This window comes from Schistocerca gregaria, chromosome 7, assembly GCF_023897955.1.
Source record: "Schistocerca gregaria isolate iqSchGreg1 chromosome 7, iqSchGreg1.2, whole genome shotgun sequence".
NCBI classification, from domain to species: domain Eukaryota; kingdom Metazoa; phylum Arthropoda; class Insecta; order Orthoptera; family Acrididae; genus Schistocerca; species Schistocerca gregaria.
In genome coordinates, this window is record NC_064926.1 from 290,452,195 (window position 1) to 290,469,837 (window position 17,643).

At 41.7% G+C, this 17,643-nt stretch overlaps 1 protein-coding gene across 1 annotated transcript in view; it reads right to left on the reverse strand.

Moving 5' to 3' along the window:
* LOC126281673 (protein O-mannosyl-transferase TMTC1-like) overlaps nucleotides 1-17,643 on the reverse strand; it is a 568,931-nt gene that overhangs the window by 169,258 nt on the left and 382,030 nt on the right. The window contains exons 5-6 of the mRNA XM_049980827.1: nucleotides 11,656-11,728; nucleotides 6,421-6,524 (exon numbers count right to left, since the gene is read on the reverse strand). Of these exons, the coding sequence (XP_049836784.1) occupies nucleotides 6,421-6,524; nucleotides 11,656-11,728 (177 nt within the window). The remainder of the gene's footprint in view (nucleotides 1-6,420; nucleotides 6,525-11,655; nucleotides 11,729-17,643) is intronic.

A 17,643-nucleotide genomic window follows, 5' to 3' on the forward strand; every position in this document is an offset into this window, starting at 1 on the left:
CCGTCGCTTTGGAACGTCAACTTCGAGCGTGCCGAGTTCAGCACGCACCTGAACCTTCAGAAACGATTTGCACATGCGGTACGTGTCCCCAAAGTGGTATAGGAGATCGCAGCGGGTCCAGAGGCAGTTATCGGCTATATCTGGCTCACAAATTATACCGTTTACAAAATGAACTACCGTAAAATTTCTTCGTTAGTTCTGTTGCCATATATATGTCCTTAAACATGTTGTAGGGTAAAAGGGAAAGTGCCATGCCCAAGTCCCATTAAAAATAGAGCTATACAAGTTCATTCGTACGTGAGCACTATGTCCATTCAGAATCCTTACAACCTGTCAAATACTACACGTAAAACAAGGAAATGCAAAATATTTAGCTTTCTGTATATTAAGCCATTCGCACTAAATCACTTCTCAAAAAGAGCACACTTATATTTACGTAGCATTGATCATAACGAACCTATTTTTATAAGAAAGTATCAGAAAACACAAAGGTTAAATAACAAAATTTTTCGATTCAGAAAGACGCGAAGCAGCAACAATTCACGCAATGTTTTACAATTCTGCGACTCTGCTACTCCCACCGTGAATGATTTACGACGATACTTTGCATCTTACCTTCTACTGAGAGCTTTAATCGTAGAATATTATTGACAGACATTTAATCAAAAATTTTACCAAGAACAATCCGTTTTGGATGAATCATCAATGTTCCGTTGCCTTGAAATGTACGCTTTCGTAATACACAGGTTACAATAATTCTTTAACCACAAGTACGATTTCATTTTACCACACCAAATAACATAATTAACGTCGGGTTTTTGGGAGAGACTAATATTGTGATTTTGAGGGAACGGCATAAATACATGTGGGCTTCAACTGAAAGCCAAGATGCCTTATCACCACTCTATACTGAAGAGAGATGGCGTTCATGCGACGTAGGTGCCGTTTTTCCATTTCATTGGTCTACGTTGAAACATACGTTCAGAATACACGATACGCTAAATATTGCCCTGCAGGTTCGGAAATACACTCCTGGAAATGGAAAAAAGAACATATTGACACCGGTGTGTCAGACCCACCATACTTGCTCCGGACACTGCGAGAGGGCTGTACAAGGAATGATCACACGCATGGCACAGCGGACACACCAGGAACCGCGGTGTTGGCCGTCGAATGGCCCTAGCTGCGCAGCATTTATGCACCGCCGCCGTCAGTGTCAGCCAGTTTGCCGTGGCATACGGAGCTCCATCGCAGTCTTTAACACTGGTAGCATGCCGCGACAGCGTGGACGTGAACCATATGTGCAGTTGACGGACTTTGAGCGAGGGCGTATAGAGGGCATGCGGGAGGCCGGGTGGACGTACCGCCGAATTGCTCAACACGTGGGGCGTAAGGTCTCCACAGTACATCGATGTTGTCGCCAGTGGTCGGCGGAAGGTGCACGTGCCCGTCGACCTGGGACCGGACCGCAGCGACGCACGGATGCACGCCAAGACCGTAGCATCCTACGCAGTGCCGTAGGGGACCGCCCCGCCACTTCCCAGCAAATTAGGAACACTGTTGCTCCTGGGGTATCGGCGAGGACCATTCGCAACCGTCTCCATGAAGCTGGGCTACGGTCCCGCACACCGTTAGGCCGTCTTCCGCTCACGCCCCAACATCGCGCAGCCCGCCTCCAGTGGTGTCGCGACTGGCGTGAATGGAGGCACGAATGGAGGCGTGTCGTCTTCAGCGATGAGAGTCGCTTCTGCCTTGGTGCCAATGATGGTGATATGCGTGTTTGGCGCCGTGCAGGTGAGCGCCACAATCAGGACTGCATACGACCGAGGCACACAGGGCCCACACCCGGCATCATGGTGTGGGGAGCGATCTCCTACACTGGCCGTACACCTCTGGTGATCGTCGAGGGGACACTGAATAGTGCACGGTACATCCAAACCGTCATCGAACCCTTCGTTATACCATTCCTAGACCGGCAAGGGAACTTGCTGTTCCAACAGGACAATGCACGTCCGCATGTATCCCGTGCCACCCAACGTGCTCTAGAAGGTGTAAGTCAACTAACCTGGCCAGCAAGATCTCCGGATCTGTCCCCCATTGAGCATGTTTGGGACTGGATGAAGCGTCGTCTCATGCGGTCTGCACGTCCAGCACGAACGCTGGTCCAACTGAGGCGCCAGGTGGAAATGGCATGGCAAGCCGTTCCACAGGACTACATCCAGCATCTCTACGATCGTCTCCATGGGAGAATAGCAGCCTGCATTGCTGCGAAAGGTGGATATATACTGTACTAGTGCCGACATTGTGCATGCTCTGTTGCCTGTGTCTATGTGCCTGTGGTTCTGTCAGTGTGATCATGTGATGTATCTGACCCCAGGAATGTGTCAATAAAGTTTCCCCTTCCTGGGACAATGAATTCACGGTGTTCTTATTTCAATTTCCAGGAATGTATTTCCCAACATACTTTTTCCGGTCTATGACGTCAGAAATGCGGTACGCTCAACGCCCAACGTGCGAACGCACGGCCAGTATGAAGTCAGCTTTAGCAGTAGTTTTCCTGTCTGAGTGTTCCCCGAGGTCAGTGGATTACACGGGTGACCATTGGCACAGACCAAATCTTTTTTTACCTTTTGTTGTTGTTAGATCAAATACTGTGCTAGCAAATGTAATGACCTCTCACGTAAATGTTTTGTTTAGTCTCCGCTGGAATCTTTTTATCTTGCTTGGTTATTGAAACTGATATTTAGTTAAAGTAGTCACTTTAGTTCTTACCATAAATAACAGGCCAATGGAATATTGGGAAAGACATCCATACGTGAAATCTGTACATTTTATTTGGAAACGTTTCGTGTTTATGTGTGACCTTTCAACGTTTTCATTGTGGAGATGCCTTCCTATTTTGAGTGTAACGTTACACCCATTACTCTCTGAAGAGAACGAAACATCACTTGTTTGCTTTTGACCGAAGGCTTTGTTTTAGAGACACTCGTAGTTGTTGCCCTCCTCTAACTCGTCAGAGTCATAAAGAGCTTCAAAGTATCTGAGTTTAATAGCCGAAGAACTCGTAATATGTCAATCATATTTCACTTGAAGAAAAAATAGAATTCTGGAAATTTGTATCTCACAACGACAATGACGGCGAAATAAAGAGAACAAATGAGAATAACCTAAGCTGCGGAAACCTTTGGTTTACGATTTTGTCAACAGAATATCTTTTGCGAGATAATGTAGAAACATGGATACAACAAAAGCAGCTGAGTGTAATTGGTACTGTGGAACTTCACTGAAACAGTGTGATACGTTGTGGAAGAAACTTCTCGTAGATAAAGCAGTCAAATGATTCGTGAAAAGTTATTTGGCAGTGTAATCGTGTGTAGATGAGACACAGCTAGTTAGAACATTACAGTGGTACTGGTTGTTCTTTCTGTAAGAACCCCCAGCCTTCTCACCACTCAAATTTATTGGAGCAATTTTGTTTTTAATTCCAGTTTGTATCGTTACTGTTACATTCAGTCAGAAGCTCATGCTGCGCGATAATGTAGGCCACAGACTACCTCGAAGTCTAGAACGCCGAATGCACGAGCTTTACTTAAATTGTTAATGTAGCACGAAGAAGGGCTCAATAAAACTACGACGTATGATCTACACGTTTCTAATTAATCGCAGTGGCACATATTTACGTATCAGTGAACTGGAATAATTAAAGTAGAGGAATTAAAGTGGAGATTGTTGTACTGTCATTCAGTATTTGCGTACTGTCAACCATTGACCCGCAGTATGGAAGATACTTTAACCACCCTTCAATATATGGGGCTACCTGTCGACAGCGCGATATTTTCGTAATAGTATAAAGAAATTCTGTTGTTTTCTTTTGTTTTGTATCAAGGGAAATAGTCACATACACTTTCTGCTTTTTACCAGAAATATCTATTGATTGAATTCCCCTAAAAATCTTCAGACACGTCTGAAGGACGCTATACATAAATACTGGATAGAAATCTCTTATTTTAGGAAAAAAAAAGGATTTTCTCTTTCGAACACCATAATTCCAGCTTGGTTGTTCATCCTCAGTTAAATTTTCCTTTTCGGTTGCGTATTTACTTTGTGTGATTGTTAAAAAAAATATTCATTTCCAAGTTATATATTATTTAGTTATAAATGCTGTATCTAATGAACGTGCTGAATATTTACAACGTACTAAGGCAACAACATTTGTCAATTCCTTGTACTAGTTATAAGATGTAATTAGAAAGCTGCTTCCTGTCCAAGTTAAATTACAAAGTAAAAAGTAATTTTGTTTTAAAAAATTGCAGCTACATGTTCAGGTAATAAACATTAGGTTCTAATGTGGTGCCAACCCTCAAGGAACGACGATATATTGCCTGTAATTAAACAATAGAAAGAAACAAGAGGAAAATATACCAGCTAAGACGGATGAGGACAACGTAACGATGTTCCTCAACTACAGAGTATTTCCTCCAGACTGTCATTTGATTTGAAAGGTAGTAATTAACGTCAAATAGAGAAACTTTTTAAAATATGGCCCTTGCTCCTTATTTCTGCAAGCTAAATTCACCATCATTAACTTCAAAACTACTAGAAACTTTTTAAAATAAGGCCCTTGCTCCTTATTTCTGCAAGCTAAATTCACCGTCATTAACTTCAAAACTGCTGTAAAAGTATCCAGTTATAATCACTTAATCAAAAATAGCTCTACTCTTATCAACTGTGTGGTTTTTATGGGAGGGATTGAATAGGGGTCAGCAAGACCACCATACCTCACTTTTTAGCTGAACATGCGCAACTTAGATCGCTTGGCAACACGGGCGTCGAGTCGCTTGCAACAGCTCGGTAACGCGTTGAAAGCGATTTATTGGTGAGTCACCGTGCAGTCGCGCGAACCAAATTTAACTACACGGATAGTCATCGCTAGTGACCGGTTACCAACTCGCGTCACCAACGAGTTTCATTTCAGTCGCTCCCTTTCTGGTCGGCCTAACAGTCACGAGCGAACGGATTCACAGACAGACTAGCACAGCAAAATTTATCCCATTATGCAGAATCTGTTACGGAGTGATTGTACGTCCTAGGGTGACAGTGTTATAATATCAAAATTTGTCATTTTATTCAAATACTCGATTTTATCGGAGAATTTTGTTTGTAACTCAGCACACAATTAAAGAACACAAGAAACTTTTATTGTTTTGGTTGTGTATGTGTTGAACGTTATCGTTGGAAAGCTGCAGAAATTTCATGTTTGTACATTCAGTTCTTTTAGGGATGATTGGTCGTGTCTAGCAGAAAACTAGTTCCGAGATACTGATGTTCGAAGTTTTTTAATTGCTATCCTTCACATACACGAATAGTTCTGATTCTTTCACGCACTAGAACTGCCCAGGATCATTTTATTTGTTCTATTCATTGTCGCAATTACCTATTGCCTGCCTTCTTCTTTTCGTTATTGCTTCTTGTGTCATCTGCTGAGCATGAAACTCTGCTTGGCGTACATAAAGTACATCCAGCTGTCGCACTGCTCGTGCTATGTTCTGCCCTAATCTCATCCCCAACTTCTACTGAAGCTTCATTCTTTTATTGCCCCAACCGTTACAATTTTTACAGCATCAGGCACTGGTAAACTTAAAATCAAGATGCCAACGAAACATTTTTAAATAAACGGCACCACACAACGTCACTGAAGGAGTGGTTCTCATTTTGTGTCTTTTCCTGCAAACATTCCTTTGGTACCTCCAGATTTGAAAAATCTGTGATTATATGTTTGATTGCCTCCAATACTGGTAAAGAAAGAGAATTTTTTGTGTAAATGCATCTATCTACCTTACTACAAAATTCAGCTTGCCTGTTCTTGCAAGAGTCACGTTATTCTGTTTATTTAATTCTCCCTCAATATTTACACGCATTTTCTTCTACTTCAGATGCAAATTCAGATCTGACGTACCTGTTTCCCATAAATTTGCGTTTCTTTTTCACTTATGTTGTTTACATATAAAAGAACAATATATGATAGTACTTAACAGAAACTGCTAGCTAGCACAGTATTTTCAAATAAACTTACTTCTACCAGAAACAGAGCACTGATTTGCTTATTCTTAATTGCAACTTCTGGGAGGTAACAGCTGCACCAAAAGAGGGAAATTCACCACCTTCTACACTGTGTGGTTCCCAAGATATGACTGTCCAAATTCGGCAGTGTATACAAGTGTGAAAATTGTCGGTCGCATATCAAATTTAAAAATATTATATGAAGGTCTCGAAATCATCTGACTTTCAGGAGAGTCTAAACTACAATATGGAACAGAGAACAGAAATTGTCATCTTTCATCGGTATAGATACACGAACTCCAATTGAACAAACCACGTGACTACTTGGAATCGTAAGGAGCAAATTGTATTGGTACTCACCGGACGAGCCTGCTGGGGTGGAATGCAGCGGGGTTGTCCTGGCTGGAGAAGCGTGGCAGCGAACCTTGGAGCAGCGCCAAACGGAACACAAGCAGGGCGCTCAGCTGTAAACAGCACCACCACACTGTGAGCAGTCTCTCACATGTAACAATTTTATGTCGATTTGTTGCATAATGTCTCCATACATGTGGGACTTCAAGCGCTTTTCTAAATTATACTCCGTTGTGTACGTGCAGGCAGTGTTGTATGTGTGCGCGCGCGTGTGTGTGTGTGTGTGTGTGTGTGTGTGTGTGTGTGGATGTGGGAGAGAGAGAGAGAGAGAGAGAGAGAGAGAGAGAGAGAGAGAGAGAGACTCGCTGTGTGGGAATATGGCTGCACGTTTAGGTTGTTCTCAACTGGTAGCAGGCCACATTGGTCTGGCACGTTTATTGTTCAGTACAGGTGTTTTCAAACTGTGCGTCGCGGTTCCTAGGCGCATCGCGGCTTCAAAGTAGGGCCGTCACGTTGGTTACATAAAAATAATGATTTAGTGTATTCTTTTCCTGAGTAAAGGATCAAGATGGGCACTAGTTGTGATATCTAGCTAGCAGGCAAGTAACTGTTGCTACTATAGCTGCATGGTCACTAGCAGGTTAGTGCAGTGAAAGAAAAAAATTGTGTGATGAAGATATACATTACGTTTCCCTCTTCTTGGCATCGGTCTAGGAGAAAATGACGTTCAGTTGAGTGAAGAACGAGGCCTTAGTGGATCCTTTAAATGAACTCAGCGATTACTTTCTGAATTGGTTCAAATGGCGCTGAGCACTATGCGACTTAATTTCTCAGGTCATCAGTCGCCTAGAACTTAGAACTAATTAAACCTAACTAACCTAAGGACACCACACACATCCATGCCCGAGGCAGGATTCGAACCTGCGACCGTAGCGGTCGCTCGGTTCCAGGCTGTAGCGCCTAGAACCGCACGGCCACTTCGGCCGGCTTTCTGAATTACGTTCCAAAAGAAGTTGATCAATACAATTGAATCAAAATTCTTTCAGTACAGAGCTCCCATAAATAATTTGAAAAACAAAATTGGTATATTAATACTTTTTCAGACCCCACACTGAAACCTAAGTTGGTTTCGTCATTACTGCTTTAATTTTGTATCTTGATGAAGTAAGAATATGAGCGAGGCTTGGTACATTTTGTAACATCCTACTCATGTGATGTACGTTTTTCAGCATTGGTGGTACTGAACACAAAATACAGATCGCGAATAATGAAGAAAGAAATGTGAATCGCAATTTTGAATCTTGTGCCGGGACTAGAGAAGCTGATAATTGATGTAGTTGCATGAATAAGATGTAATAAGAATAAGTGTTACGTGACATGTGTTATGTGAACAACTAATAAAGAAATAACTAGTCTTCTTCACCTTAATGGTAGCAACCGAAGAAATAAGTTAAAATTTGTACTGCAGCAAAGACCTGAACCTAGGTGTCTGTACTTGCTAGGCAAACGTACTAGCCATTACATCACCACAGCACTACAGCTAACACCGCTGCACGGACTAACCTAGCCTACTGCCCTTCATAACACCAACTTCAACTTACGTCTTCAGCCTATTTCCCCCTTCTTCATCACTGTTTCCGAGGTTCTCCAGCATTGGAATAGCACCCCACAATTGGACGTAATGGGAAAATCATTTCTCCGACTTCTATCATTGTTGTTGATAAAAATGTCTCATGTCTCAAGGAAAATTTAACTATATCAGATCTATAGATACTCTTACTCAGTTTTCGCACCTACCGTTTGTTTATATGACACTTTGGAGAAGGATGTCATAAGCGAAAGGAGCCACGGTGGCTTGAGTTTAGGTCAATTCTGCTGCGGAAACCGGTGGTGTAATACTATGTATTTTACGTGTAAGACTGTCAGTACAAAGTGGCTTATGGTCTTTAGAGAAATTAATGGTCAAGGTGGGTGTCTTGTGGAGACGAAGTGGCCTTTTTTCCTTTTTTTTTGTAATTCTTAAGCTGTACTTTTCTGAACTTGGCAGGGCTCCACCCTACCATCAAAGTTCGTGAACTCGCTCCGTACGAAGATTGAATATTAGGAGCATTTGAGTTTTATCCAGGGACCAACAACACATTCGATACTCCAGGTACGCATTTCAATTTGCATCTAGTCCTTTCGAGTTCCGGAAGTCAAAATTCAACTGGAGAAATAATTTATCCAATAATGAAATTCGCCTTGTCACCAAATACAAAAATGTGTTTATTCTTTGGGTCTACGTCTGAAAGGATGGAAATACAACTAACACAAAAAAAGAAAAAACAAGAGTTATTTGCTGTGATGAAATCCTCCTGTATGTTGTATTAAGTAGTGATTATGCTTAACGAGTAGCTTTGTGTGATAAGTTTCTTAGTTTTGTTGCTATCTGATACTTATCTTGAAAACAAGGAGTCTTCGCAATGGGCATACGTGAAATGAAGTCACGCTTCCGCGTTAGGGACAAACACATAACTATTTTGATGAAAAATTCTATAGTAATTAATACCTCCTGACGATAAGTCTTAAATCCTTATTGTGAACTTTTATTGGATCAAAAATTAATGAATTAATTTCTATTGAATTAAAATGGTTCGTTTTCTTTCAAGGACCCAGTTCTGTTTATTTCTCCCCCCCCCCCCCCTCCCGAATCATGTTTCACCAACGTTGTGGAATTTTCCTACTAGTAGAGAATAATAAAAAATTTCTTTCAAGAAGGCAGACACTTTCATTTCATTAATATTTCCTGCAAGCAAAAGACTGATCTTAAATTGCAATATGATAATAAAAGAAAGTTGGTGGCCCTAAAAATTATTGTTCCAATATTAGACCCTTCGTTATCAAAGTTACCGTTGAATACTGAATCGAGATGGAGGCAGGAGGGGAAAAGTTACAGATCGTAAAGTGAAACGCAAGTCGGTCTATTGACATCTGAAGTTCTTCCTTGCCAGGGGTGTAGGAATCCAAGTTTATATGGTGTGTCTTTTCTTACTTAACGCTTTTGGATCTGCACTGCCCTCTATAGACACTGCTGCATCACACAAAAATTGCATTAATATCCACTGAGCTCTCTTGAGAAGATCTGCCCCAAACAAGAACGGACGACTTTCTCTCAGTGTTGAGAAATGCGAAACTGTGCGGTTTATGGGACCTTTGAAACAGTCACTGTCTTGAGTTCCGAAAATAGAGAACATCATTAAGTGGTTCTGTGGTTTCGTTATTCATTTCTGCTACTTCATGACCGACGACCTAATTTTTTATGTTATTTTAACAGCTTATTTTTTGATCTATTTTAAAACTTGCTTTCATATCTGTAGAAGTACATCTACACTAAAATGCAAATAGTACAATGAAGTTAATTCAGATATATTACACTGACGCGCATTTATTCTGTTTCGCACTGTGAGGAAGCGAAAGTTCCTGCAACTCTGTTGAACATCCTTCTTGGTGGTATGGAATCATCTTGTCTAAATCCTTAGTCCACTACATATTATACTGTATTCTGATGAAGTCTGTTGGAAGTTGTATCATCAGTAGGTTACAAATCCTTTCTTGGAAAAATGATCAGATATGCATTATGCTGCTTTGGGAAAAGTTTCACTCTTCGGAGATTCTGAAAGTAATTTTGCATTTGGTTTTGTGTACTGTATTTGACCCAGGTTCAGTGAGTTATGAGTGACAGAATGACTGCTGCGTCAGTTGTAGTAATGATTTATTCAAATCATGATTATTTCAGGCTATAAAATCCCCATTCTTAGATTATAAAATTGTTGTATTTGGTCATGCGTAATATGTGGCCGTGACAGTCACTGCGCCTTAGACTGAAATCGACTGTCTGAGATGGAGTGGTCTGGAACATTGACTAGCCTCACCTAGTATTGTGCATGACCAAATGAAGTAATTTTATACAAGAGAAAATGCGGTTTTAACATCTAGAAACCGGTCCTGGTTTCTATGAACAATTATTACAGGTAATTCGGGTGTCATTTTCGCTCAGTTGTCGGGGTGCTACAAACAAATTTGGTGTCCGTAATTTCTAATGTAACACTGTCACGTGTAGGCACCTATTCTACATCTACATCTACACCTGAATCTACATGATTACTCTGCAATTAACATTTAAGTGCTTGGCAGAGGGTTCATCGAACCACAATCATGCTATCTCTCTACCATTCCACTTCCGAACAGCGCGCATGAAAACGAACACCTTAACCTTTCTGTTCGAGCTCTGATTTCTCTTATTTTATTTTGATGGTAATTCCTACCTATGTAGGTAGGGCTCAACAAAGTATTTTCGCATCCGGAAGAGAAAGTTAGTGAGTGAAATTTCGTAAATAGATCTCGCCGCGACGAAAAACGTCTTTTCTTTAATGACTTCCATCCCAATGCGAGTATCATATCTGCCACACTCTTTTCCCTATTACGTAATAATACAAAACGAGCTGCCCTTTTTTGCACCCTTTTGATGTCCTCCGTCAATCCCACCTGGTAAGGGTCCCACACCCCGCAGCAATATTCTATCAGAGGACGAACGCGTTTAGTGTAAGCTGTCTCTTTAGTGGACTTGTTGCATCTTCTAAGTGTCCTGCCAATGAAACGCAACCTTTGGTTCGCCTTCCCCACAATATTATCTATGTGGTCTTCCTAACTGAAGTTGTTTGTAATTTTAACAACCAGGTACTTAGTTGAATTGAAAGCCATGAGAATTGTACCATTCATCGAGTAATCGAATTCCAACGGATTTCGTTTGGAACTCATGTGGATCACCTCAAACTTGTCGTTATTTAGCGTCAACTGCCACCTGCCACACCATAAAGCGGCTTTACACACTGCTTGAGGCAGTACTTCCGGGATATCCAAATTTATCTTAACTGTTTCTCTCAAATTCGTTTTGATTTTTCTGCCTACTGAGTTTCTCTTTCAAACTAAAAAGCTCATCTGAAAAAACCGTAAACAAAACAACCCTTTTGTTTAACAAAGGAACTCTTGTAGTGTGATATACTGTTTCATAACTGAGTTTGCAAGTTTCTCGGATTGTCTGTCCTGAATACACCACTGTGTAGTTTGCAAACTTAACCATATGATATCACTTAAGGGAGAACATGGAAGCACTTAAACGTGATCTGGAGAGGGATGTTGATAGTGATGAAAATAAGAGATACTTGGAAAGACGGGCCAAGAAGCTGGCGCGCGTACATTACTTACCGCCATCAGCAATTTGGCTGCCCTTCGACTAAACAGTACCGTCTCGGTGTTGCAGCGCGCCTCCACCAGGCTCCTAAAACAGTAACAGGTTTATGGAAAACACAGCGGAATTGAAAAGATACCTTGCGCCTAGCTACAGACAAGTATGTTCTCCTCTGATGTACCTCTGAATTCTCGCCCTGGCTAGTTGGATCTTATGAATTGACTATACCAAGCATTGTTGTATAGCTGTCATGGAAAACACTGTACTGAAAAGTGGTAGCAACTGTTCCTTTGTATCGTAAGCCCAGAAAGTGGAACTTGTTATTCGCTCTCGGTGTACTCAGTGACACGATGTCGTATAGGTATGAAATACCTATCCCTCATGCGAACTCTACGACAGTAATAATAATAAAAACTGAGTAAGAATGGGCCCGTGAATGTAACGAAATTCGTGATGGAAAACTGAAAGGCTGTGAGTGACGCAAATGTAGTGACAGACAAACAAAGCCAACAGGCATACGGGCAGTTCCATTTCATTTCAGAGTGCAGGAAACAATGCATTTTTTTGTGGAGGCTAAGTTTTTTGTAATCTAAAGTAGACGGTTAATTAATACCTTTTGAGACCTTCCATCTGTGATAAGGAAGTGTTCCGTATTTTTTAAGAGTTGAAGTTACTGTAATTTAATAAAATCACGTGATTCTGAGACACGTAGCTCTGCAACTACATAAAGTAAAATTCTCAAATGAAATTCAAAATTTAAGTAATATTGTATAGTTTGAGGTGGTATTCATGCAGTACTTACAAAATTTAATGTTAATTTTCATAATATTTCACATTTAATCTGAAAACGCAGTTTTAAATTGGAATGAAAATTATGTAATTTTGTTCAGAATTGGCTTTAAAAACAATATTTTTTTGCAGTATATTCAGTGGAATGCTGTAGAAAAATAAAAAGTAAATGGAAAAAGCAGCATCACCTCTGAACTATCACGAGGCCGTTGTCGATATCCTGTTGCTTTTGTTTCAAGGCAAACCAGCTCACACCTAAGTACAGCGTGAGCATAACTATTTATTACTAGCTGGCGAACCTGGCATATCCCGGATATTAAATTTGCTAATGGTCTATTAGAAACGAAAACAAATGAACTGTATTTGCATTGTAATGTCCCGAAGGGTTTCTGTCCGCTTGGCGCATCTGCTTCGAGTGTCTACTACGTGAATGTGTTAACATCTCTATGGCGACACCTCTTCACAGCTCCCATATACCCATTTGCGCTTTGCATCTGAAAGTTGTCGAAAGCGCTGCCAGGTGTCAGGGATTTCCTTAAGTTGACTCGACTGTAGAGTATGTTGGTAATAAAAACTAAAATATTAAGAAATAATTCATGATGCGGCACTTTTTTTATACATTCCAGTGTTTATGCAGTCATCTTTTGAACAACGTGTCGTAAAATTATATGTTTCTGCAGGTACAATCAGTGGCATATGCAAAATGCGCTGTGATAGAGTTAGTAGCAAAGAAGTAACAAATTTTACCATCATAGACAATGCGGCAGTTTTTCACGAAACCTTGTGTTTATGACGTCATATCTTCTGAACTACGTGCGGTACCACGATAGAATTTTGTAGATACATTTAGCTACATAAGTAGATATTGTCTGCGCCATTTATTGAGAGTAGAGTTAATAGCACGGAAGTAATAAACTTCAATGTCAAGCATGATGGGGCAGTTTTCCATTCATGTTATTATTTATGACGTCATATCTCCTTAGCTCTGAGAAGCAGGAGGTCCTTTACTGAAATTAATGTTTAATAAGAAGAGGTTAAAACTAAGTATGTTCATGAAAATACCCTAAGGGACTTTCTTTATCTTGTCGTGTACATTAGTCGGCAATAAACATTATATACAAAATTTTAGTTGCTGAACTGATGCATACAAATGAACAAATTAGCCAGTAGGACGCTAGAATACGTATTTCTCATTGAGTCGTGAACAAGCTCTGCTAAGAACTTTACAACAACTTTTCAATCTCGCTGTCTTTAAAGCCAAAGACTGTTCAAAAATGTGGCACCGGAAAATTGTTTCAGTAATTGAGAACGTAACTAAGTGATGATAAGAGTGTGCCGCACAGCCTGTGACCGGACTATTGGCGTTACTGTAGATCAAGATCAGACTTCCTTCGGCCCGGCATTAAGAGGTGGAGGGGTACAGGCTCACTGCCCCCGGGAAAGACGCCGATACTCATGTGACAGCAGGCTGTCTGGACCTGAGGCCGTCCTGGAAGCAAGGGAACGAAGAATCGCAGTCCCTCCCCTTCCTATGCGGGACTGAGCCCGGGTCCCTCAGTGCCGCAGAGTAGCACTCTACTCGCAAGACCACCACACCAGAGATGACTCACAAAATGACAGAGGACGTATCACGCCGAACATATACGAGAGTTGTATTTGAATATCCTATTAGAACGGAAGAGATGGAGTGGAATCGCGGATTACGAAAGGACGGGAAGGATACTGGCTAAGCCCTCTTCTCGGGAACCATGCCAGCATTTGCCTGGAGGGATTTAGGGAAATCCCAGAAAACGCAAAGTTGGTTGACCCGACGGGGATTAATGCCGACGTGCGCCCGAAAGCTAATCCTATTAGTGAATGACAGCATCATTACGATGGAAATACACCGCTTGACAATTGACAAGGACAGGATGGTGGTCAATATGGAATACGATATATTCATAATAGAGGTGGCGTGGTGTATAACAAAATTGGTACAAATTTCACCACTTGTGAAAGCAGGATAACAGACATAACCATTTCATGTTTGACTCAGGTGAGACCCCCAAGTATAAAGGTCGATATCACACTGTCAGTAAGGAAATGCCCTCCGCGGGCCCTAATACACATTTCGCGCCTGTTATTCCCGCTGGCTACAAAACTGTGATGATGTCCTTAGAGGATGTTGTCCCACGGTCCTCATAAGACAATTTTCAGTTCTTGCACTGTTCAGGGAGGGGGAGTTCGTTGACAGAGACGTCTGCCAAGAGCATCCCGGGCATGCTCCCTAGGGTTTAGTTCCGGGAACTGTACAGGCCGTTCCATTCATTCAATATTTTCACTTTCTAGTGTGTCCGACACCTCAGCGGTGCTTTGAAAGCAGGCATTGTCGTTCACAAACGGAACGTAACGCAACCCTAAGCAGACGAAAATCATTCAGAATGATTTCACTGCAATCCCGCTGTGTTGTGACGATGCCTCACTCTAAGGTATGCAGCGATGTTTTGCCATTGTGCATAATGCCTATTCACACAATAACACTTAGACCGATGACGTTCATAAGCGTTCTGCTGTGTGTAACTTCTTCCCCTCTCTGTCCACACAAACTGGTGGCCAAAATACTTGCTACAGTGTGAACGAGGGCTCGTCGGAGAACACACAGGACCACTATTGGTGGACCTATCTGACATGCTCCCTACACCAACGAACTCTCTCTCTCGACGATGGCGTAGTGGAAGAGGGGTGCCTGTAGCAGTTCCGACCACACAAACCAGCCTGATTTAATCCTCACGAAATGGTTCTGGCATAGAAACATGTACCAGTAGCGGCTGGAAGGTCTGCACCGATCTGCCTTGGAGTGAGACCTATTCCCTTCTCCGCCGCTAAGTCTACGTATCGATCATCTTGTTCTGTGGTGGTCCATTTACAACCATCGGCATGCTTTCGCATGGCATTTCCACCTTCATAGGCCTTTTAGATTCACGAAATGACACTATCTGACACACCCGTTACATTGCCGGCAGTAGTGACGTTTCGACCGCCTTCGAGCCGTCCAGAGGTTCGTCCAAGATCGTATGTACTCAAATGATGTCTTGCAGACGTGTCATCGTACCACACGGAAGGTCCCACTAATCAGTTCCATAACAACTTGCGCCAAACACCGTACTGCGTGAACTGTGAACATCATAGAAAGCGTTTTTGCATTGCCTTCGTTGTGTTCAACACTTCCACATTCGTTAGGAAGTCTCAGTTGCTCCTTGTAAATTGTCAAGCAGTGAATAGTACTTGTACACTGAGTGGTGGCAGATGCAAAGGCGAAGGGACACGGATACGTCGTAGCTTCTGAAGCCGATGGAATGCATTTGCCTCTGTCGAGTCCAGGTATAAGGGATTTCCGACGTGCCACATTTAAATCAGCGGATATTTGACACGCATCAGACTGTCAATCTCGCCTTACGGACCTGCGTAGGCTACGCGTAGTCCGATCGTCAAACGTAATGGTCATCAAGTGCAGCATTTTGCACGTGTGGGAACGTTATCTCTGAATTCTTACTGATGGTCGACCCGGGACACTGTTAACCTATGACACACGAAATCGTGGTATAATCTCTAATAGGTCGCGCCCACGCGAGTTACATTAGTGTTGGTCACACGTTTATAGTCGGCCAACTCCGCTGTTCCGTGTTAGCTACGCGCCTGCCTGTAACAGACTGCGTGGATATCCTGTGTACAGTCAAGGCAAAAATCGCATACAACCGAATAAAATGTAGCCTCATACCATGCACATATTCAAACGGGACAACTCTCATTGTGACCCTTGGCAACTCAGACTAGCACACTCTAATACTAAACATATATACACCAGCCTTTCATTCCCATGAAATAACCCAGTTTTATTGAGCGATTCAGTTTTTTATTGAACTCTTGACTAACGGATATTTTGTTAAACCACATTTCCATAGTTATTTCTTCCTTTCTTCCTTATACCTTAGTAAGCTGCATATGCAGACAGAGCCACCTAAGCAGCAAATCTTTTTCCTTAGCTTGTGCTATAGCTACAAACACAGTGTGCCGACGCTGACACCGCTCAGACAGAATCTTTGACATTTTACATCATTTATTCCGTTATGACGCTGACAATCTTGGCAAAATATTATAATATTTATTATTTGCTAACATAGTTACCTCGCTCTACAACGATATTGTTGTACTCAAGTCATAGTTGTTTCACGTTATATGTAAATATTATTTCTAATAATTTATAATCAGGGTACCCGTCCTACCCTTATAGCCATGTACTCTTTCGTTCGTTGCGTATCTTTATCTGAAGATGATTATTGGAAGTAAAATTGAATATCAAATTAAAGGAAGAAAACCTCTTGAGACGAAACGGTGCTATAAACGCTATTACACTCTACAAGAGTCATGACTCATTTACCAGGTCCAGCTGAAATTTTAAACTGTGGAAATAAGTATTGACATAATGTCTTGTGGGAAATGGATGGATTAATATTAGTAGACTCCTTGGTCAGAATAGCTTCGAAAGCAAATCTTTGTTATTAGTTAGCCGTTTCAACTCAATCCATCTTCAGATTCGATTAGCGTTAATTGACAAGTTACGTCCAATAATGATGTAAGCTAGCAACATCTAATATCAGCTGAAGTGCTTTCTTCACACTGATATTATGGACAATGTCCGCACGTGGTAGCTGAGTGGTCAGCGCTACGGGATGTCTTACCGAACGGCCCGTGTTCGAATCCCGGCAGGGTCGGAAATTTTCTCCGCTTCGGGACTGGGTGTAGTGCTGGCCTTATAGTCATCATTTCATTCCCATCGACACGCAAGTCGCCGAAGTGGTGTCACCTAGTCTACCCAACTGGAGGTCCTAGCCACACGGCATTTCCATTACAGACAATATCCGCTTTTGTAGATGGTTAAGCCAGAACAGGTAAAATACAGAAAAATACTTTGTTTAAGTCGTCCAATTTCAGTGCCCGTAGTATCTGAAGGTAAATTCGTCTATGTTATTAGGCCATGTCGTGTTCCTTTCTGAATATTTCTTCTTCAGCAATCGACGTTTCACACCCTTCTGTTGGCATCCGCTTCAGGAGTCTCCGGTTCCAAGTCATTAACAGGACAGTCAACGTATATTATCCTGAAGAAATAAAGCGTTCTGCTTTTAAAATGTCTGTTAACGGAACATTGGTGTTTGACGGAGTTCAGATTACTCTGAATG